We start from the raw sequence: 25,145 nt of genomic DNA on the forward strand, positions 1-25,145 counted from the left end.
CAACTGACTAATATGGACAGGACAGAGAGAAATAAATAACTGCACTCTGCTCTCTGTGTGGCCCACAGAAGCAATGCCTTTGGCACGCAGGAAGATAGTTTGGTCCACACTGGCAGCCAGGTGCCAGAAGCCGCTGGCAGAGAGCAAAATGAAAATACGCCCAAGGGGACTGGCAGTGGTATTTCTGAGGCAAATTCTTTGAATTACCTAGAAACCAGGCGATTTAAGCTTAACCAAGTCAGAAAGTCTTGCATTCAGCCGGCAGTAACACTTGGGTGGTATTTTGTAGAAGAGTGTGCGGCCGGTTGTTTTCTCGTCCTCGCTTTACTTTTCTTTTGCTTGTTTTCTTTTGCCTTGGTTTTGTTTGTTTTCTTTTTCTTGTTTTCCTCTTTATACCACGGGCCCCAGACTCCTCCGTTGAGTCGAGGGTTGCTTCTGGGATCCTTCGGGGGATACCTGACTGGCACGGCCGTCTTGTTGAACTGTGACAGCCTCCGCAGCAGCTTCTTCACGATGCCAGGATACCGGCTGGAGAGGTCCACCCTCTCGTATGGATCAGCGGTGATGTTGAAAAGCCAGATGCTTTTGCCAGTTGACAAGGTAATCCTCTCGTTGTGCCATCGGTTTGGGCCCAGATTGCTGAAAGCCTGAGGGGGGACCCAGTCGCTGTAGCCAGGATTTCCTGTGAGCAGCTTCCAGTGTTGCACCCGGATGGCTGATTGGATTGCCGTGTTCCAGATTCCATAGCCTGCTGCCCAGGAGCCATTTTTCGCCTTGGTGTAAATGGGGTCAATGTTGTGCAAAATATCCACTCGGGGTGAACGAAGACCTTCACTTATCGTCTCCCAGATATCGTATCCATCCAGCTGAATGTCTTCATCAATCTGCCCTTCCGCCAATGAAATCAGGGTTGGGTACCAATCTGTGATGTGCACAAGTTCCTTACACACCGTTCCCTTGTTTTTCAGAAGTGGACTATGCACAAAGCCAACTGCCCGGATGCCCCCTTCCCAATATGTTCCTTTACTACCTCTGAGAGGCCAGTTACTTCCTCCTGCTGTGGGCTGTCCGCCGTTATCTGAGGAGTATATGATAATGCTATTGTCATAGAAGCCATACTGCTTTAGAGCCAGGGTCACATTGTGGATCGCTTCATCCAAGCATGAGAGCATGGCTGCGTACCTCCTCCTGTTTATGTTGATGATGGATCGGTAGTGTTCAAAATACCTGCCAGGAGCCTGTAGTGGTGAGTGCACAGCTTGGTAAGCAACATATAAAAATATAGGTTTGGCGGGGTCATGGGAAGCTAGGATTTGCTGCACTCTCTGAGTATACATCTGTGTTGAATATATGCCATTGTCATAGTCCCAAGCAGCGTTATCATTTTCATATAAGTCATAGCCACACATCCCGGGGCTGTCACATTTGTAGTGGGTATAATAATCTCCACTTCCCAAAAGGGAGCCAAAGAAGGTATCAAATCCTCTCTTGGTGGGCATGCATTCTTTCCTGTAAAACCCCAAGTGCCATTTCCCAACCATATGAGTTGAGTAGCCGACCTCCTTCAGCTTTTGAGGTAGGGTTGCGTTGTCTAGAGGTAGACAGTTGGGTTGGGTAGGTCTGATGATAGAATGCTGGAGTCCCGTGTGGATCTGATACCTTTAAGGGAAGAGTAAACATCTTGTCAAGGCAGGGTAAAAGGGAAATTCTTTATACAGATGATTCTAAAATTATAAAGTTTCTCTGAAGATCAACTCAACCTCAAAATAGATAAGATCAGCTCTACTCTCGTTCCAAAGCTTTAATTTGGCTTCATGCTTAACAGGTGAAGTACATTTTCAGCACTTTGGCAACTAAGATTTTTACCACTTATCTCAAAGTCTTTTTAAAGTCCTTACAAGGGAATGAACGACTATGAAATTTAGTCTTTTAATTACACGACGGAGTGCTAGTAAGAGAAGGATACACAGAATTGGAGTCTTATATGTCACAGTAGCTTCTGAGAGCGTATGTTTCAAACTAACTCTTATGTTCTAGAACACAGGCAGAATTATTATGAAATAGTCTCCCGGTAGCTTGTCAAACATCATTTCACACTTCACCCCTGACCTGTTGGATCTCTGACAAAGGAAGTGGCTTTGGCTGCTTCTAACAAACCTTGGTGTTTGTAGCTAGTGTTGGCAACAGTTCTTCCAGTGCCACAGGAAGTAAATGTGCTTCTGTTGGCCTGTGTCTCCCCTGCCACCATCAATAAATCACTTGGAATGGAATCTAAGAAAGCAAGGTAACCTTTCTATATTAAAATGACAAGGAAGCTGGTTTCCAGAATTTTTTCCCTACACGTTTTCCCAAGAGATTTCCCCTGAGAATTGGTTGCTATCATATTAAACATGTGAGCTTCATGTGAATCCCTTTACACCTGACTTTCCACAGGGCAGGGAACCCTGACTGCTCTTTGGACTGGAGAGGGAAGGGGAGAGGAATTGGGGGAGGGGGAGGAGGGTGGGAGGAGGGGGAGGGTAATGGGAGGCTGGGAGGAGGCGGATACTTTTTTTTTTCCTTTTCTCAATAATAAAAAAAAGGAATTGACAGAAGTTATTGCATATTCCCTAAATAACTTTTAAAGTACAACAGAAACACAAAGGCTATAAAAACAGTTAGGTGAAGGTGTTAAATGTGAAGGTGTTCTCGGAATCAAATGAATTGTGAAGAGGAAAACTAAGACAGAAAACCCAAAGTTGGGCTGGGAGATGGTTCGATGGGTAAAATGCAAACCTGAATTTAGAGACTCAGAAGCCATATAGGAAAAACTGGGCATGGTGGCTTTTGTCTGTAACCCCAGCAAAGGCGGGGCCAGGCAGATCCCTGGAGCTAAGTGGCCAGTCATCTAGCTGATTCACTGAGCTCCACAGAGATGCACACACATAGACCTCCCAGAACACACACACACACACACACACACACACACACACACACCCTCCCAAACAGACACCTTTTGTCCACAGTGATGTATTCTGCAAGGGTGACATGTCTTATATACTTTGGGTGACTAGTCTGATTTGTGTTTAAATGCCTAGCAGGTAATGTCATGCAAGTGTGAACTTTTGAGTATTGATGGCACATGTATGCTGATGAGTTAGTCGGCACTGGTGACGACTTCTCACTCTTCAAAGCTGCTTTTGCATCTGCCCTTTACTCTACTCATCGTTAGTAGTTAGCATGTCCCAGCAATCGCGGTCACGGGAACTTAAGATGGATATACTCATAAAGACCTTTCACAAGTGTTGTTACACATCCAGTTCAGAAGGTCTTCTTCATAATTTTGGTCTAGTTTAGGATCCATAACAATCACTTGTCATGAAGTGACTACCAATGTAAACTTGGGAAAAAAAACTGAAAGGGGAGAAGTGTTTATTTGTAAAAATTTTAGCAACAATTCACAGGGATACATTATTAAATAAATAGTTATCATACAAAGATCTTATCCTTAATCTAAATGGTTATTTAATTGTTCAAAAGGCTAAAAATTTTAAGTTTTGTAATTAAATTGATTATTTTTCACCTAATGGTAAAGTAAAACGATGATTATCAAAATATAAAAAATGTTATGGGTTGGGGAGAGGAGGGAAGGGAAAATAGAAGAGCGGAGAGGAGGGGAGAGGAGAGAAAACTGCTTTCAGGAGATGGTGTAATGTTGGCAGATCAATGAGAGTCCCAGGGACACTAGTGAACCAAGAGGCTTCTGCCGCTCTGGAAGGTAGAACAGTTTCCATGTTGGGAAATGTAGACTCAATAACATAAAGGCTTGTCATCAACTCATAACAAATGAGAGATTCCTCAAGTTGGTTTCTCTATTGGTAGTTCTGAGACTCAGACTACTGTTGAGTTGGGAAAAGAATGTGGGTCACTGTCAGGTGCTGACATCTGACATAGCTGAGTTTGGATTTCCAGTTACCTGTGAGACTGGGGGCAGACATTAGCTCTGATCTTCAGTTTTCTCATCAGAAATATCTGAGAGATATTGGGCGTGGTAGGCCCTGGAGAGGAGCATGGAGTCTAGGTTAAGGAGAACAGTTTAGTAAATGGCAACTGTCACTGTGCCTACCCCAAAGTGTAGAGTGCTATGTTATGACACATTTGTAGAAAGTTTTACAGATTTTCTTTCAAATGTCCAATTGCACCACATCCTCTGTACTGCAGTGAGGGCAGCTCACAATCTGTGTCTTCATTTCATGACCGGGAAAGCAGATGGGCAGAGAGCTTTGGTGTTTTCTGTTTTGCTTTGTATTTTTCAAATGATTTTATTGAACTATATATTTTTCCTCTGCTCCCCACCCTTCCTTCCCTCTTCCCTTCTACTCTCTCCCGTGACTCCCATACTCCCAATTTACTCAGGAGGTCTTTTCCTTTTCTCCTTCCTATTTAGACCCATGTATGTCTCTCTTAATGACCTCTTTGTTGTCTAGGTTCTCTGGGGTTCTGGACTGAAGGATGCTTTTTCTTTGCTTTATGTCTAAAGCCACTTATGAATGAGTACATATTATATTTTCTTTCTGGGTCTGGGTTATCACACTCAATATGTTTTTTTCTAGATCCATCCATTTGCCTAAAAATCTCAAGATGCCATTATTTTTTACCTCTCAGAAGAGAAAGTGGGATGCACACTAGAATGTATTGACACAGGAGATCACTCTCTATATATAGCCACAGTTGCACAGACAGTTAGAACAACAATTAATAAATGAGACCTCCTGAAACAGAGAAACTTCTGTAAAGCAAAAGACACGACCAATAAGACAAAACGGCAGCCTACAGAATGAGAAAAGATCTTCATCAACCCCACATTGGACAAAGGACTGTTCTCCAAATTATACAAAGAACTCCAGAAACTTGACATCAAAAGAACAAATAATCCAATTAAAAATGGAATAAATTTAAACAGAGAACTCTTAACAGATGATTTCAAAGGACTGAAAGATGCTTAAAAAAATGCTCAACATCCTTAGCCAAAAGACAAATGAAAATCAAAACAACTCTGAGATACCATCTTACACCTGTCATAATGGCCGAGACCAGATCACTGATGACAGACTCTTCCAGCTAGGATGTGGGGTAAATGAAATACCCCTCTATTGCTGGTGGTACAACAAACTTGTACAGCCACTTTGGAAATCAGTATGGCAATTTCTTAGAAAATCAGGAAACAATCTACCTCAAGACCCAGCAATTCCATTTTTGGGTATATACTCAAAGAAAACTCAATCCTACCACAAAGACATGTGCTCAACTATGTTTATAGTAACATTATTTGTAATAGCCAGAACCTGGAAACAACCTAGATGCCCCTCAACTAAAGTATAGATCAAGAAAATGTGGTACATTTACACAATGGATTTGTGGTGTTTTTATGAATCGCCTTAACTTCCCATCAAGCTGTGATACTGATTTTGGAGTAGCATCACTAAGTCTGTTACTCACTCAGTGTTTTAAATTATTAGTTACTGTGAATACTTCTGAAAACATCCAGGGGCCATTGAAAGTGAACCAGATAGTGAGGCTTACACCTATCCCAGAAATAATTGAGAAAAAATTTGAAGTAGATAAATGATTGAGCATTTTGGGCAGGACCCATTTGGGCAAAGGAAAAAGAAAGTGCTGCTGTCCTACATCGCATGTCTCCAGGCCACCCCCACACGTGCCTTCTTCCCTTCCTAAAGTTTTGCTATTTCCTAGGGTGTCCCAGTCAAGACAGCACTAACAGTGGAGGCAACTTAAAGGTACAACTCCTCCTGCCCCAAGACCAAGTGGTGATGGAAACAGTGCTTGCCAGTCATTTGGAAAGCAAACTGCTGTTTCCCTTTGTTCTTTCTCTGGTCAAGAACGTTGGTAGATTGTTTTAATTGAGAACAGGAAGGGGAAGAAATACTTGCCTGACTATTTGGGATGAACATGACTTTCACCTGACTTGCACATGACAGCAGCAACTATCTGGAAGATTATTTCAGGCTATCCGCCATTTTTCTATAAATATGAGATAGGTTCAACTACAATAAAAATATATAAAAATAATTATAATGACTGAAAATTATTTCTGTTAGAATTGCAACTAGTTTAATGAGTATAAGTGAATCCAAGGAATTAGATCCCTTTTACTATAAATTCAATAAACTAAGAGACAGAGTCCCACATTGGAGCACCAGACTACAACCCCAAGGTCCAAATCAGGAGCAGAAGGAGAGAGAGCACGAGCAAGGAACCCAGGGTCATGAGGGGTGCACCCACACACTGAGACAATGGGGGTGTTCTTTCGGGAACTCACCAAGGCCAGCTGGACTGGGTCTGAAAAAGCATGGGATAAAAATGGACTCACTGAACATAGCGGACAATGAGGACTGCTGAGAACTCAAGAACAATGGCACTGGGTTTTGATTCTACTGCAGGCACTGGCTTTGGGGGAGCCTAGGCTGTTTAGATGTTCACCTTACTAGACCTGGAAGGAGGTGGGAGGTCCTTGGACTCCCCACAGGGCAGGGAACCCTTACTGCTGTTCGGGCTGATGAGAGAGGGGGAGTTGTTTGGGGGAGGGGGAGGGATATGGAAGGCAGTGGTGGGGAAGAGACAGAAATCTTTAATAAATAAATTAATTAATTAATAAAAGAATGAAAAAGAAAAATAAGATCTAAAATATTAATACAAAAATATGTGTGTGCTGCAACCTAAGAACCACACAAGTTAGGTACCGAGTAAGGGACCAAGAGGATAAGAGGATCTCCCAAGGGAGGGGACAAAGAATTTAGTGCTATGGAAAGATAAAGTAGAAACTGGAATAGGAGGGCTAAACGAGGAAGGGGATGGAAGAGCAGTGTAAAGGAACAAATATGGAGAGGAAGAACTAATACTAAAAACCCTTTCAAAAGCCATATGTGTACCTACTATGGTAGAAGTATCCTAATTTATATACATATATGAAATCTAAATGAGATCACCAAAATGAGGGATATAATGCTCCAGCTTGATATCTTATTCCACCAAGTAAAACCACCAGTGGCAAGAATGAGTTACATGTGTGGAGTCATTGACCAAAGTGGTCCCACGGACTCCCTTAACATCCCAGGCTAAGGTCAAGGCTATTGGCTGCTCAATAACTACAACCTGACACCAAGTCCCTGTTGCTGACTACAACACTTATTCATGTTATCAACTACAGAGAGGTCAAGCTGATTCCTAATGGATGCTTTACACCTGCTGATAAGTGTTCACGGTTCTGTAGGGACTCTGTATGTTACTGAAAGAAAAAGTTCATCATCACTACAAACCCTGTGATCTACAACAGTGACCTTCCTGCAAGATATACTGGTACAATATGCAATGAGAGTAACCAACAGAAAGTTCCATTTGACTGTGTCTAAGATCGAGTCCCTGCGGTGGAATGCATGCTCGACATTGCTAAAGTGGCTAAGAGCCTGAAACTAGATGGATCATGAACCCTGGGGGGAGCCTAATACTATTATTTTGCTAAAAAACATAGCAATAAAATGATTCCCAGTGGTATTGCTATACCCATTGATTAATGCCTTGTTTACCCACTCTCAAGAGAAGCTTCTTCTTGCAGTAGATGGTGCATGGGTGTCTGTCTGTCTGTCTGTCTGTATGATATGTGTTAAAATACCATTGAGTTTTTTTGTGTTAACTGTGATTAATATATAAGTGTGTATTATTTATAGATCATAACTTGAAAGTTTTCATCATCTATGTTAAATAGAGAAAATACTTTTGAAATACAGTGGACTTTTTTTGTCCCTCTGCCACGGAAAGAAACTTTGATAAAACATGAAGTGAATCAGGCATTAATGTCAACTCTGTTAAAAACAATGGCCATCACTTGTCTGTCAATTTAAAAGAAACAAGCTAAATGAATCTTTCATCTTGGCAGAAGAACATATGAGGAAGTTTATAATCTTTCAAAAATATTAATTTGTATTACTAAGTATTAGATATTATAATTCAAAGAAATTATATTAAAAGAGAATGCATTCTTGCTTGTAAATATAGGCTCAATTATTATTTGTTATTGCACATTTAATTTACATTTATTAATGGCATATGAAATGAATCCCAATAGTTTTTATTAACATTTTAGATCTTTTTTCTTTTTCACTATTATGTTTTCTCTTTTTGTTTATTGAATTCAAGAATTCATAGTTAAAGGGATTTAATTCCTTGGATTCATTTATAGTCCTTAAAGTTATTGAATATTTTTTTGATTTTTCAAGACAGGGTTTCATTGTAGCTTTGGAGCCTGTCCTGGCACTAGCTCTCGTAGACCAGGCTGGCCTCGAACTCACAGAGATCCTCCTGCCTCTGCTTCCCAAGTACTGGGATTAAAGGCATGCTCCACCACTGCCCAGTTTAACTGAAATTTTTACAGAAATATTTTTCACTTATTATACTTATTTTTATATATTTTTACCATGCTTGAAACTATCTCATATTTATAGAAAAATTGCAAGGATAGTCAGAAATGCTTTTTTTCTTGAACCATTTTAAAAGTTACTTGACACTTGTTCAGTACAAATTAATTTTAATATGAGGGAAACAGATATAGGAGATTGTATTTTATAAATCAAGTAACAGATATTCATAATGCACAAAACATAATTAATATTACATATTGAAAAATGTATTCATTTATCACTTGCTTTCATGGACTCTGCTGTCTCACAAAATAATTCTATTTATAGGCTTTAATTTCATCTTTCAGTTAGTTACACCCTGGAGGGTGGTGCAGTTGGCTGGGAGTATCACAAGAGAAAGACTAATTTTTCATCTGGTGAATGAATGGATAAATTACTCACTTAACACTCATTTTCCTACTATCTCACAGACACAGTGCTTACTTTGGGGGCCACAGAGATAATTAAAATGGTCTCTGCTCTCAAGATGTTCAGTTTAGTGGATGAGAACAAAAGCAATTAGAGGACCACCTGATTAGCAGCAAGCACCCCCAGCTAAGAGTCAAAGGATTCCTTAAGTGTTTCCAGGTGGGATTGGAGACCACTCCTTAGGGACTGTGTTTAGAAATTCAGTACAGATGGAGTATCTGGAGATGCTGATCAGAGACAAGTATCACAAGCAGTGGGAAGAGTACAATAAAGCACACTGTCATGGGGACCCGCATCTGAGACAGGTCATTCAAAATGAAGCATCATCCAGGTGAGGGCTCAAAGAAAAATGAATGTTTCAGTAACAGGGGCAGAATGCAGGTATTAAAGCGTGGCCCTCTGTGGATGAATCACTTGGAATGTAAAAGATTCACACATGTCTTGATGCATTGCAGTGCAGAGCAAACCAATTTCATGTAGGTCATGGGCAGGCACAGCAGTGCTGCTCCAAACAGAATGCACAGTAAAACCTTTGCATTAGGAAACTCACTGAGGTGGTAGTGAGGACAGAGTCTAATGAAACAAGGCATAATTGTGAATATTCCCTCTAGTCTAAGAGATAAACAATGACAGCAGAAACAGAATGGTTAAGCGAAGGTGAGATACAATGTTTGAGTTTATGGAAGACTCTGGATAGGGATATAAACTCTGGGTGCGAGCAAGGGAAACAGAATGGTCTAAGCCAGAACACACTGGGTGTAAGGAGGTTTCTTGCAACCCAGGAAGATGCATAGGAGTGAAATGGAGGGCGGTGAGTCCTATTGGTATTGCTAGAAGTACTTAGAAGAGAATTATTTGCCTCAGAGGTAAGACAGAAGCAGGGGAGATTCGAGACTCATTAGCTTGCAGGCGTAGTTCATCAGATCATGTAGAGACAGAATGGAGGCCGAGAACCAAATTTGGAGCCCGGATAATACACACACACACACACACACACGCACGCACACACACACACACACACACACACACACACTCACGACTGGGAAACCCCGGATAATACACACACACACACACACACACACACACACACACACACTCACGACTGGGAAACCAAAGTAAAGAAATAAGAATTAGACATCTGTCCCAGATGTGGTGATATCTGCCAGGAACCCTAGCATTTGGATGGTGGAGAAAGGAAATCAGGAGTTCAACATCAGCTTCTAGCACACAATGAGTTTAAGGCTAGTCTGGGCTCCTCATTCCCCCAGGAAAATGGTAAAGAATAAATATTAGAAGCTTCAAGCGCTGGGTGATACTAGGACACAACAATATTTGATAGAAAGCCCTGAGAGTGGAGTCTTGGCACAGAGCCTTACAGCCACCATGCTGAGCATCACTCCTGTTGGCAGGACACAGGAGTGGAGAGAACAGGGCCTAAGTCAGCCCGCCATCTTGAGGAGAGAATGCCAGTAAAATTCATTTAATTTGTGTCCTCTTTTTCCCATTCTCTGTTAAATGCCCATGAAGAGGGAGAGAGGACGCATTCACAGTTGCTCATCCAGAACGAGAAAATTCATTTAAATTGCCAGAGATGGAAATTTAACCAAGGTTCAAAGCTCCAAATACCACCACGCTCACTCCACAGGCTGTTATGGAAAGCTTTGCTGCCGTAGCCTAAGGAAAAGTCGGAAGCCCTAGGTACAGTCCCCCAGCCTGTGTTAGCTTTGCTTCTCAGTCAGAGAGCAGATGCCCTTGAGTTCAGCTTTCTCTTTCACAGATTACTTGAACAAGGGCGGCAGCCAGCAGTTTCTAAGCCACATCGCACACAAGAGTCCCTCTTTCACGGCAGACAGACACATTCAAACAGCCTGGTGAGTGACAAGCACTGAGTGGAGCCTCTTGTGTTACCCAAGTGGGGTTATCCCTAGGAATTCCATGGTAAGGAGCCACAAGAACGAGTCAAATAACAGGCAGCATGCCTCGGCAACACACAAAGATTTAGCTCATTTTAGGGTCCATCAATGTCACTGCAAGGAAAGTACGGTGTTGATGACAAGCTAGAACATTTAAGAAACAATGAAACAGTTTTTTTATTCTTTTACCACATCAACAATCTTATTAACTTAAACCTCATCCCTTTGGATGTTGGAGTTTGGAGTGTGAAATTGTAAACCAGTACAAATTAAATATTGTCACTCAGTTTTAGTTAGTGCTAATTTGTGAGAGTTTGTAATCAAGGAAGAAATATAATTCAACACTTAATTTTCATACTTAAAATATAAAGAAGAGAGTTACTATCAAATATTTTGATTATTCTTTTGTGATTAGCTATTGTTCTGGTTTAATAATGGCCTGTGTAGTACAGTATTGTCCTATCTAATCTTATTTCTGTCTTCTTACACTTCACCTAATATATAGGCATGTTTTTTTTTTTTTTTAAATATTTATTTATTTATTCATTCATTCATTATGTATACAATATTCTGTCTGTATGTATATCTGCAGGCCAGAAGAGGGCACCAGACCTCATTACAGATGGTTGTGAGCCACCATGTGGTTGCCGGGAATTGAACTCAGGACCTTTGGAAGAGCAGGCAATGCTCTTAACCACTGAGCCATCTCTCCAGCCCTATATAGGCATGTTTTATAGGTACTTGATATTATAGGTACTTGATATAAGCAACGGTAGATTTAGCTCTCATCAATCACTGTTATATTTTCACTAGGGTGACTGCAAACTTTAGACACATACTCCTATCTTATAGAAAACAGAAATTATGGTATCAAATGTTTTAGGATGCCATGAAACTATGTAATATAAAATTGAATTGGAAAGCTCTACCTAGTGATGGAGCTCCATGTGATTATATAAAGCAATTTTCTTTAATCAAAATTCCCTTCCAGTGTGCTCCATGGAAGAATACAATTTGCTGTACATACAAAAACTGTGGGATGAAACAAGTCAACTTGGCACCCAGATATTTCATTCCCCTGTATTCTAGATAGTTTCTGAGAGTAATTTTAGGTGAGATTGACTTAAGTCAGTTGACTATGAATAAATCAGATTACCCACGGCAATCTGTGGGTCTCATGGAATCAGTCCAGACACTTGATGGAAAAAGTGAATCTGTCTTGAAAACAGAATTCTGCCAGCAGAACACCTTTTGACTTGAACTGCGGCATCACCCCATCCTTCCTGTGTCTCCAGCCTGCTGGGTGCCTGTTTATCCTATGGATGCTGGGATTGTGGCAGCCACAAGGTAATTACTTAAATCATTCCCCATCTATCCTATTTGTTCTGCTCTTTATAGAATTTTTACTAATGCCATCCTGAGAGAGAAGCCTTGTAGCCCCACCAGAGACAGACGCTGGAACTTTACCCAGTAAGCCACAGCCTCATGGCAATACACAGATTAATGGAGACGGTTTAATTTAAAATGTAAGAGTTAGCCAGGAATATACTTATGCTATTGGCCAAACAGTATTACAAATAATACAGTTTCTATGTGGTAATTTTGGGGCTGAGCAGCTGGGAACAAACAAGCAGCCTCCTACAACAGAGACTGAAGCCAAAAGTCAAAGTTCCCGAAGCCAGCTTCCTCTCTTTCTATTTTGACAATGTTCAATCACTTAGAGGATCTTCTAAAATTGAGGCTAGCTTCCCTACAAACAGCACAAACATGTAGGCTGCTGTTTGGGGTGTGTGAGAAGAACAGCATCACAGACTCCAGAAGAAGCTAAAGCTATTCCCTTCAAAAGTTATACCTCAAAAGTAACTGAATGAGGGAAGAATGTGGACATATGTCACAGGCATTGGATGGATGCATCTACTGTTTACTAACAGTAACAGTCACACTTCCTCCAAAACGAGTGTGCAATGAAAGGTGAGGATTGGTAACCTAGAAAGGGGAACCAGGGGGACACTGTTAATGTTTGTGTTCCCCGAGTGCTCAGTAGTTCAGCTGCATTGGCTTTCAGACCCTCATTCTGTCTAGATGCTATGACAGGTATTCGGTTAGTAATCTATAAACTGGATATAATCACATCAAGGTGGCTATAAAGCAAAAAACACAAAGATTAAAAATTGTATGTATTTCATAATTCTTTTAAAATTTCTCTTTCAAGGCTATTATTTCATACATTGCATATTTATATGTGTTTTCATTTGTAATTCTTGCTTACATAACTATTCACATATACATTAGAGACATATATGTTACAGATATGTGCTAGAAATTCTTTCATTCAAAGGTATTTGTTCTTATGAAACTGCAAAACACTTGACTCAAGCATCTTCATTAGTTCTAAGCTTACTGAATAGGGTTTTGCTTATAAACTCCTCCCATTCATTTGAGATACTATGGTTATGAAAACACAATAACATTCTCTACAAGGTAAAAACTTATGCTTCAGATTGACAAATAAGCAATCGCCTATAAATGGGCTTGCCTTGTGAATCTGGCTACTTAAGGTCCTGTGAAAGATATCTGTTTTTGCTTAAGTTTCTAAAATCCAAAAACTAGCCCATGAACCATGAAAATTGAAAAGTAAAATAACACACGATAGTACCAACATTTAAGTATTGCTTTCTAATACTAATTTTCAACATGGTTCACATATGTATTTGATTCTACTAACTGTTGGAAATATCCGTCCAATAAAGTCTAAGTAAATAAATACATGCAGCAGCAGAAACAGCTAAAGGCTCAGCCTTTACAATTTTGAAACAGACCCATGTTCAACAGGATGGACTTTCAACTTTGCTCTCTGCTTTGACCAAGGGTAAATGCAAATAAAAGGGGAAAGAAATTAACAATGATATAATAAAAGAAAAACAAAGGCAGACAAAAGTGAAGCCAACTGACAAACGGGCCCAAAGGTACTAGATTGCCAGAATTTTTTTCAACAAATGTCAAAGAAACAATTTTTACCTAGTTATGAATAACTTTTGGATTTTGAAGTGAGAAGAGGTTAAATGGCTTTCCTGTGAGGAATATTAACATATGCAAACAAACTGTCGTGCTATGGGGATGGGAACATTTGTAAAAAAAAAAAGCATTAACTGTCAAATAAATAAAAATTAAAATAAGCCTGAAATGCGGGAGATATCTTCATCTGGAAAATATTAAATTGTAATTTTACTTCCTAATTTAAGAAAAACTGAAATATAAAAGACGGGAAATTATTAGTCTTAATCAAGAACCATTGATAGTAACTCACAATAAACCAACAACCCAGAATGGAGCTGAATTTTATTGGCTGCCAGGAGCTGCCAATCAAAGATGTACCAGCTCTACTTCATTTCAGTCAGAAATTTCTCTCAAGAAAACAACATCAAATATTGGTGAGGATGAACAGAAAAAGTGACACTTATTTATTGTGTGTGAGAGTGTAAATTAGTCTACCATCTAGAGACATTAGCATGGAGGTTCTTTGAAATATATAAAATAAAATTATTAGGTGGTTTTCGCCCATATTGCTTATCGGTATATACTCTAAAGAATCAGTCAGTTCACTGTAGAGAAAGATACACACTCACGCCTATCATGACACTATTAACAATAGCTAAATAATTATGGTAATTTTAGGTATTCATGTGAACCAAAAATATGAAACATATTCTCCCTACACACACACTACACACACACACACACACACAATGGAGTTTTAATCAATCTTAAAGAAGAATAAGACTAATGCATTTGCAACAAAATGGATAGAACTGGAGGTCATTGAATTAAGGGAAATAATGCAGACTCAGAAAAGTAGGGATTGCATTTTTTTCTGATATGTAGAACCTATGAAAAAATAAGTATAGACAAAGGGGCGCAAAAGTAAAACAGGAGCTACTAGATAGATGGCAGTGGGTTCAGCTAGCATGGCTGCAACCGTAATGAAATGTGGCCCCTTGACTGCCCTAGAGTAATTCTGTTCCAGCTGGATATTTTTCACGCATGCTCAAATTATATGGGTGATGTGTGTATCTTCACATCAAACCTGGTATCAGGAATGTACTTGACTCTGATATTACAATAAACTAAAAACCAGGTACATAGTAGGTTGAATGAAGTCACCTAGATCCAAACTCCAGAGATCCTACTGGTCTTGCTGCCCCCTAGGACCGTGCTTCTGTTGTAAATTTCCAACAAACTCTGCTCTGTATAATCTAGGGCCAGTCTGCCTCTTGGCAGAGCTGTTCAGGAGCAACGACTACAAACAGAATTCATCAGAAGGTCAGAAGGAAGGGAAAGGAGGGAGGAAAGGAGCCAGGAAATATCTCAGAGAGGAGAACAACTTGATATTACTTAGACAACTGGCAATTATCTAATTTTCAGCCTCAATGTTGTTGCTAAGCAGAATTTGAGAATAGATATATTTTTTAACTAATTAGCACTCGTACTTGGGCCAGAAAATTAGTTCAGCCAGAGTACTACATCCATCATAACCAGGCTCCAGCTGAATGTTACTTAGTGTAGACTTAGATTCTAAGGAACTGAAGGGGAATGGAGGAGGCAGGAAATTATCTCTCTTACAGAAAATGAAACAGCATATCTGCTTGAGAACATGATAACAACATGTGTGAAATGCTGGAATCACGATGACAACCTAGATGTGACACAAACTCACACAAAACATTCCCTAAGCAAGAGTTTTCTTTTGTAAACTGAGTCAGTTTAGGCTAAATTCCCAGTCCATTAATTTGTAAATGGCTCGAGGTAGAGTTTTCTGGTGAATGTTAAATATTTTCACATTTTGAAAATTTTATTCCATTTTTATTTATTAGCTTTTGTTCATGCATAACTTATGCTTGCATTTGTATGTGGCTGTTAATGCTGTGGAGGATGCAAGAGGACATTGGGTGTCCTGCTCTGTCACTCTGCCCCTTCCTTCCCCAGGAATGGATCTCTAAATGAACTTGAATTAGGATGGTGGTGTGGGAGGTCCTTCTATCTATGTGTTGCGTTTATTAGGTAATGAATAAGGAAACTGCCTTAGCTTGCTCATAGAGCAAAGTACAACTAGGCTGAGAAAACTATACTGAATGCTGGGAGAAAGAAGGCAGAGTCAGAGAGAAGCCAAGAAGCTGCCACCAGGGACAGACATGCTGAAATTTTGCCAGTAAGCCACAGACACTTGGTGATACATAGATTAATGGAGATGTTTAGGGTATAAGAGTTAGCCAGAAATATGCTTAAGCTACTGGACAAACAGTGTTGCAAATAATATAGTTTCTTCGTTGTTATCTTGGGACCTAGGAGCCTGGAACAAACAAGCGGCCTCCTACAACAAATTGGCATGCAAACGTGGGCCAGGAACAGACGACCCTGAGATAGAGTCAACAGGATGGCAGAATCAGGAATTCTTCTGTTTGCCTCCCATAATGCTGGGGTGATGTGGCAATGCCTAGGTTTTTATGTGGCTATCTCGGGATTCATGTATATGCCATGTCACCATGTTTGTATAACAAAGCACTCTTAACCATTGAGACATATACCTATTTATCCCTAAGAATTTATTCACTCAGGAATCACAAAACAAATATCTTATTCCCTAAAACACCTGTTTTTCCAGCCTCTTTGTTAATGATGTTCTTGTGACCATAAGGTTCATCACCCTGATGTCGGCATCACTCCTCACTGCTGGGCTCAACTCTAACACCAGCTGTGTTTTAACTTTTGCAAATCACACACCACATATGAACTGAGCACCTGTGTATCCATGATTCCCATTGACTCCCAACATTTCTCTTTCTGTTTTCATCCCTATTTTGCTAGTACATTGCACTCTCTGGAGTGTTCACCTAGCCGGAAGCACAGTTCCCCTTGTCCTGAATTAATAAAAATAGAATACCATTTTTTAAAGGCCTGTACTTTTCTGGATGTTGGAAACTGCTTCATTTGGTGGAGTTCAAGTCATGGCTCAGTTCACAACTTTAGAATCAGCTAGCCACCAAAGATACAGATTCACACACACACACAAAGGTGAAACGTACACGTCCAGCGAAATTATGTCATGTGTTAAAGAGAGGCAGTCTGTGGCCTGAAAACAGGCTAAAGAGTGACATAGTGTCCTTTCAGGTGTCGGACAGGAGGTAGAGGGCTTCAGTTGAGATCACAAGGGCCATACTTTCCGTATGACTGCAAAAGGTATTTTATAATTGATAGAGAATTAAAGACATTACCAACTATTTTACCCATATGAATGCAACTGAATTTGTTCAATAGAGATAAAATTTACTTTTCTTCATATAAAAACTACCTCAAATACTATGTTGTAAAGCAAGCTAAATGGTATTATGCACATTAAATTCACTTGAACATTTCTGATTATATACATAACTCCCCCATTCTCATTTGAAATAGTGGTATTTTAATTTCTTAAAACTATGGTTTTAATAAAATATTGGATAGGTTTTAATTCTGTATATGAGAATAACATTTTTAGCTTTTGAAATTATGTGTTAGCCTGGAAAACAGTTGTGCACAGAAAAACTAACAAACATTTCTTTCAAATAGACACATGATGCCTTTAGTTAATTTTTAGTCTCATTCTCAAATATTTTTCTGACAATGAGACAAGATAGAATAGAAATACAACAAGTATTATGAATTTTGAAATTCATAATACCATTCCCATCATGGAATACTTATGGAATTGATCCCAATTGGGGGAGGGGTTGAGGGATGTAATTGAAATTTTCAAAGAGACATTATAAATAATCATGACAAAACTCACTTAATTGCCCTTATAAACTCTCTGAAATATTAACGTGCTTGACATAGGCTACTTTTATGTTTGTATAGATCTGTCTACACAAAAAGATACAATCATTATTGTTTAGAAATGGCCTGGATTCATGCATACGGTCTGTCTCTGTCTTTTTTTTTTTCCTGCGGCAAGGCAAAAACACTTCTCTGATGTAGTTTCCACACAGCTTCTTCTGTAATTTTAACCAACAACCATTTTAGTTGTTGATGGGACCCCCGAGGGGCTTGAAAATATCGATTGGTTCAGAGTGGCTGGCAGAGTGATTTAGGAAAACAATTTCTCATAAAATACTTTTCTTTCTATTCTTTAGAAAAATTTCCCACCAGAATCACTTTTCCCTCCTGGCATAAAAGTAATTTGCTTTGTAGCTATTGGAATGGTTAAGTTAAAATAAAGGAGTGTAAATCACATTTAACCATATTCTCTGGGTGAGTGAGAGACAGTGAGAAGTAATTTGGTCTCCTTTTTCACCCTTTCTGGTGTGTTTTTTTCAATTTTGTTACCTGCATCCTCTGTTTACCTTGAACTTCACATAGCAGGGACGGTGCTCGTTCTAATCCATAATTAAAGCAAACAGATTTTCTAATGCAGCCACCACCCTTGATTTACCTGCAGCCAGCATAAATACCATAATGCAATCGCAGAAGGGTTTTATATGAAGGAGACTATATAAAATGACATTTTAACAGCAGCAGCAAATGCACCAAAAGACAAAGAAACTGACAATAACTTTAAACCATCATCTTTTCAACAATGAGCTACCATCTCATATTCTAACACTGAACAATTAGAGTAATAATAATAATAATAATAAAATAAAAGGTTCTTTTTACATACATACATCTATAAGGGAAAATAATTTATGTCTTTAATATGTCAAGCTCCGAGTTCCATTCTGATTTGCACAGTCTACGTTTATCTTTGCCCGATAATAATAGCAATATATTCATCATTTCATGTTTGTGTAAATTATGTCATCCCTCTCTACACAGCATTAGAGTCGAGCAGTGCTTTTCACATCAAGAAGCAGCAGCTGTGTTGCTGATGTGACATGAGTGTGTCTCTCCCGCCCCTTGCACAGAAGTCTCTAGCTCCTTACTTCCTCTTTCTATACTCTTTCCTCTTACTGTTTAAATTACAAGCGTCAAGTCAGAACATCATTTCAACCACAGTTAAAGGTTAATGCCTTCAGAACTGGGCCTGGTGATGCAAGTCTGTAACTCCAGCCCTCAGGAAGCTGAGACCGGAGGATCACAAATCCAAGCCTAGCTTAGCCTACATAGTGAAATTCTTCCTTAAAAACCCAAAGCCACCCCTCAAAAACAAATATAAAAACAAACAACAAAATACATGCTAATATATTAAATTTTTATCCATTAGAGTTGAAGAGTCAGCAAATGGAGTGACATGTAGTGTGGCCATGTATTAGGATGGAATTATCTCTCTCACATTCGAAAAGACTGTGCCTGGAAGACTCTCTGTTGAATTCAGAATCAGCAGCTGTGTCTTTCTCTCTTCTCTCCCTCTGCCACTTCCTCCCCTATGCCCTCCTGACCTTCTTGTCATTGCCAGCCCTTCTTTCTCATATCCTTTTTTTATTTTTCCCTCATTCACTCTTTTATTTCTAGGTCTGTCTCCCAGATGTTGGCGTTTCTCCCCCCTCCCCTCCAACCCCGTGATTCAGAGTTTTTTTCCTACAGTTCTCTGGAGCCCTTTCTTATCCCAAATCGATACTAATAGTTCTGGAAGGTGCTTCTGCATCTGCTGTGATGGGAATAGTATTTCTCTTCAGGCCATAAAGCAGAGATAAACCAAAAAAAAAAAAAAAAAACAAACAAAAAAAAAAACAAAGCCGGGCGGTGGTATGCACGCCTTTAATCCCAGCACTTGGGAGGCAGAGGCAGGCGGATCTCTGTGAGTTTGAGGCCAGCCTGGTCTACAAGAGCTAGTTCCAGGACAGGCTCCAAAACCACAGAGAAACCCTGTCTCGAAAAACCAAAAAAAAAAAAAAACCCAAAAAAACCATAAAGCAGAGATAAGGGTGTAGTTACTGGGCGCAGGTATTGGGGAACCTCAAAGGAATGGGGCAAGAGAAGATAGCAAGCTCCTTTCTTTTCTGTGATGGATTCCCTTCAGGGCAGCCTCGACAGCTGAAGTCACTTCAGAAGAGGGAAGCTGAGAACTGCACTGCCTGTCAGCAGCTGGGCAGGATTAGTCTGTGCAACCACTTTTCAATAGATCTTATCAGGACTTCTTTTACTGCCCCCCAAAACAGATAGCTTTGCATTTGTGAGCCATGGATTGCTATACATCTAAAATTTTAAAGTGTATAACTTTCTTCTCAGGTCAAAAGCTGGGAAAATCCAACTGAGGGAAATCCCCCATACTTGTGTTTCTCTAAAGAACATCTTTTAACATCAAGTGGAGAGACTGGGAGCCATGGTGGTGACCTTTGACCTCACAGAGATGTTAGCAGGTATAATGAGAAACCTGCTAACATGGAGAAGGCCACAGATTTCAAAGGTGCCATCAGCACTGAGTGAACCTATTCCATATTTTTACATCCTTGTTTCTTCATTTTCAAGATGGCACCAATATGTGCAAATTATCCATCTATTCATCTATCCTGTGAGGTGCTTTTGGTGAGAAGTGGAGAATGGGGGGGTAAAGCCCTTAACACAGTGGCTGGTCTGGAGAATATCTCCATAACATTCAACTGCTCACACGATTTCCATTTTAAAGTTGGGAATTACAGGTGCCGTCATGGAGTACTCTTGGTATAATGGAAGTTCACTGAGCACTGGTCTTAATGAGTGTTCACAGATCACAAACCTCCCTTAGCCATAAGAGAGTCTACTGTGCATTGCCACACATCATATCTATGTAACCCTTTTCCAACGTTTGATGAGAGTCAAGCACAAAGAAGAACGCTTCTTTTCTCTGATGTGCACCATATCTTCAATTCTATAAGCAGAAAAAAACAGGCCTGGAAGATGTAGCAGGCTTCTTACCGTAGTTCCTTAAGAGCATGGGGACTAAGTGCAATGAGGACATGAGAACATTCAAAGACAGATTTAAAAAAGAGAGCTAAAGGAGAGCTGCTGCCGACTCCTCCATAGCACAGAGCACCGAGTTTCTCTTTGAAATCCTATGGCCATGTACTTGTTAGGTATTCCAGTGTGTCCACTGGAATTTAGTTCTAAAGTATGGTTTCCTGGATACACAGAGATAATTAAATCAGAAGCATAATAGAGAAGTAATTCAAAAGGGTATCATCAAGGTGGATGGGCAAAATATTAGAATATTTCCAACTATCATCTAGATAAACTAAAATGTCAACATTTCATTTTAAAACTTCCTAGAAATTATAAAATACAAGGTTTAATCTACCCCTAGGGTTCCGAGAAGTGTTCAAATCTTTGTTAACTCCAAAAAAGGTTCTGAATGAAGTATTCCTTTCTTTAAAGTATTTAAATTTAAAATATTTCCTGGTTCAAATTCTTTGGTGAAGTCAGGAAATCAATGATCCATAAAGGAAGAACTGAAAATTACAACAAGTAATTCCCAACTGGAGCTCATCTATATGAAAAATGCTATATGTACATATGTTTTAATTAGATAGAAAGATTAAAATTATAATAAAAATGATTAAATGGGATTCATACAATTAAAAGATATAACCTGTACCCTTATAAATTTGGTAATGTTTTGCTTACTTGAGCTAATGGAAGCCTTCCAACTCCGGCCTGACAACAGGGGAACCAGCATAGGACCAAACAAGTCCCTCTGAATGTCGGTGACAGTTTTATGGCTGTGGCAGACTGAGGGGCCACTGGCAGTGGGACCAGGATTTATCCCTACTGCTTGTTCTGGCTTTTTGGAGCCCATTCTCTTTGGAAAGATACCTTGCTCAGCCTAGATATAGTAGGGAGGGTCTTGGTCCTGCCTCAAAACAATATGCTACACTTTGCTGACTCCCCATGGAAAGGCTCACCCTCTCTGAGGAGTGGATAGGGGTGGGATGGGGGAAAGCCGAGGAAGCAGGAGTAGGAGAGAAAATAAGAAATGGATTTGGCATGTAAAATGAAAAAAAGATAAGCTTTTAATAAATTAAAACAAGAAGGGAAGCAGGACATGGAGAGCATGAAAGAAGGAAGAGAAATGATGCCTCCGAACAACATAATTTTTTTTAATATTTATATATTTTTTGAAAAACTTTCTTTGTCCTAAAGTTAAGACCCTCTTAACTGATGCACTAATTTTTGTATAGATGCCTAAATTCCTGTTTGATGTTAATGAATGATATTTTTAATAAGTCTGAAAAGCAAAATCACAAAAGTCCCTAGATCCGTGTATGTTTTACTACTCTATATGACTTGGGAGTGGAGAGGGATGAAAGACACCCTTCCCGGCTGCTCTTAGAAGCTTCAGACTGCACTTTATGTAGGAATCTCCTTCTCCCAGATCAAACTTTCCCTCTTTATTCATTCCAAAACTCAGAAAGCAGTTATAGATAGGGTAAGAAAGAAACTTTAATTAAAAATATATGAGAAAAATAAGTTTGGCAATGTTTTATCATATGGCAATTACTATAGTACATAATAGATTTTAAAGATAAACAAAAGGAAATAGTGAAACATGCTAGGAACCTTTTATAATCAATGTAGATTTGGTTTTAACTGTCTTGTCTTCATGGTAAGAACGAGCTAATTATTCCTCAATTTAAAATCATTACTGAAGTGCTTAAATATTGTAATTTTAAATATTTGTTTGTTTTTTTTTGGAATTTTAAATATTTGAATAAATGTCAATCTTACATAAAATGTTTTGATGAAAACTAAAATCCCCTATTTTCCGTGTAGTTGACTGAATTGTCAGGTGTTGTCTGTCCATACTTTTAGAAGTGAATCTTTAAGTATTACATCGCAGTTGGAATGCATGTATTAACAATAATCACTCATTCTCCAATAATATGCTAGGGTAACATTAGGGAAAAAATAAAAACACTTTTCTTTCGTGACATTTAACTAAGCACTAGTCTAGATTTGAATTTCTGTGTCATTCTCTGTCTCTTCTGTCCTCTGGATGTCTGTTGTAAGAGCCTGAATCTGCGTGGAGCTAATGGCTATTTTGTGAATGTGTCCCAGGGTTAGTTCTGTCCCCGTATGTGACTTTGTATGTATCTATCTCCAACACAGGGCTTTGCTCTCTCTTCTACGAAACAGCACAGAAAAGATCCCATTGGGAAAGAATGAGGAGTAAGTTAGAGGAATCGTAACAGGGTTCTAAAAGGGATTGAGTCACTGACTCCAACTGCCCCGGATAACAGTATTACAAACATCGCTGTTTATCTACCAACATCTGATTGCTGTGTTCAACATTTATGGTGGATATTCATGGCATAAGATTGCTTCAAACCTCTGTGCTTGCTTTTTTCAGCAAATGATCATTATCACACATTACCGTGGGTCAGGAGCATGGTAGAATACAACATCAGATTTTAGGTGTTTTTTGCATTAGGTAGCTGACTACCTGGTGAATACAAGGCACGTAAGGTTAATTGTTCTCATCAAGGAAGTTTAAACAAATAGGCTTACTACAGAGTAGGACCTCCGTCTTAAGTGACCTCAAGGTGTATTATTAACTCTGTGAGCTCTGCCAATAGAAATCTATGGTACTACAGATCAGCTTTTGAGGTCAATCGGGGCTTTATGAAACTGTCCCAGAAAACAGACCAAACCAGTGGAGGGAACCAGGTGTCCTTTTCTTTCACTCCCTTCCTTGTTCTCTTGAGACAAGGTCTTTCATTAAACCCAGAGCGCCTGTGATTTCTGCTAGGATGATAACCAACAAGCCCTGCCAATCCTCTGTGTCCATTGCCTCCAATGTAGGGAATACAAACATACAAACACACACACACACACACACGAAACACACACAGACACACACACACACACACGAAACACACACAGACACACACACACAGACACACACACACAGACACACACACACACACAGACACACACACACACACAGACACACACACACACAGACACACACACACAGACACACACACACAGACACACACACACAGACACACACACACAGACACACACAGACACACACACACAGACACACACACACAGACACACACACACACAGACACACACACACACAGACACACAGACACACACACACAGACACACACACACAGACACACACACACAGACACACACACACAGACACACACACACACACACAGACACACATACACAGACACACACAGACACACACACACACACACACACACACGCACACACACGGACTTGCTCTGGCTTGTTAAGTCTAATCTCAAGTAGGTATCCACACACAGTTGCCCGGCAGGCACTACTAACTTACCGAGCCACCTCTCTCCAGGCCATCCGAGCTATTTACTAATAAAGAGTTTGTTATTTTTGTCTCCACCCACGTTCTCCTTGCCTGGTATCTCAGTAAGAACTCCAACCCCCTCCCCAGAATTCAGTTCTTCCCTCATGTAAGGACTGCTCACATGTTTTTGAGTTGTCTGTTACTTTGCCAAGCATCATGCTCCGTGGTTGTCAGTTGTCTTCAGTTGTTTCATTGTATCAATCTGCTCTGAAAATATGGTACTGTGGAATCCTCTTCTATGCTAGGTGTCTCTACCTTCTCAAACCACCATCCTGCATTCAACCATGGATCAGGTAATGCAGTTTGTTGAGCCAAGTTGGCAGTCCACAGAGGACTCAATTTGCCTGGTTAAATGATACACCAAACCCAATAGAAAAGAATCCCAGAAAATTGCTATGGCCACAGCCAGAGGATTTGCTATCATGGGACTCATTGACTTCTTTGTGAAACTGGCTCATATCCCTATGAATAACATTGTTGAGTGTGGCTGAGAGCTTGCTCATTGTGGGAACTAGTGAACAAATGGGGTGTGAGAAGCTCAGGATACTTGCTGCCTGTATACTTTGTGTTTCTCTTTCATTTCCTCTTCCCTATGAGGTTTTCTATTTCTAAATGAAAACTATTTCAAAATGAACATTTTTTTTCCCATAAGAACATCTCACTTTGAGTTGAATGCAGTATTCTGAATGTGTTCTCAGTGGTGTAGCGTTCAGTGGGACTATCACCTTCCTGCATGGGAAGGTAGGCATCTTCCTGTGAACTTCCAGGCAGAGAAAAATCCCAAGATTCTTTCTTTCCATCTAAGTTGTCCTTAACCTAGGTTTCCTTCATCTTGTAGAACAGTGGTTCATTTGTTGATCTTTATAGAATTTTCCCATTTCTTGAGTCTTCCTCTCCACACTCTATGACTCTTGAAGTATTTATTTTCTCACTCACTGTATCACCAAACCCTCTACTTAATTTTAGGAATCGCGTGCCTTCCTCTGAATCATGTTAGAGCTTGCAGTAACAGTACTTCAGTTAATGATAAATAGTAAAATAACTTTGAATGGCACAGCATTTTAT

The 25,145-nt window shown here is 39.7% G+C and overlaps 1 protein-coding gene and 1 pseudogene across 2 annotated transcripts in view; one reads left to right on the forward strand and one right to left on the reverse strand.

The window, feature by feature from the left end:
- Positions 1 to 218: 218 nt before the first annotated feature.
- The window catches only part of Arsj (arylsulfatase family member J), a 49,395-nt gene continuing 24,468 nt past the window's right edge, over positions 219 to 25,145 (reverse strand). Inside the window, exons 1-2 of one of the 2 annotated variants that reach the window (XM_041655991.1) lie at positions 3,956 to 4,002; positions 219 to 1,659 (exon numbers count right to left, since the gene is read on the reverse strand). In XM_041655991.1, coding sequence (XP_041511925.1) covers positions 255 to 1,659; positions 3,956 to 4,002 — 1,452 coding nt within the window. In that variant the 3' untranslated portion in view covers positions 219 to 254. Of the gene's footprint in view, positions 1,660 to 3,955; positions 4,003 to 25,145 lie in introns of those variants that run through there. The other variant, XM_041655982.1, reaches the window with a different exon arrangement.
- Positions 24,365 to 24,571, forward strand: LOC121450735 (annotated as a pseudogene).

The sequence above is a fragment of the Microtus oregoni genome, unplaced genomic scaffold (assembly GCF_018167655.1).
Source record: "Microtus oregoni isolate MIOR12 unplaced genomic scaffold, Mior012 000000F_ref0000247, whole genome shotgun sequence".
Classification (NCBI taxonomy): Eukaryota; Metazoa; Chordata; class Mammalia; order Rodentia; family Cricetidae; genus Microtus; species Microtus oregoni.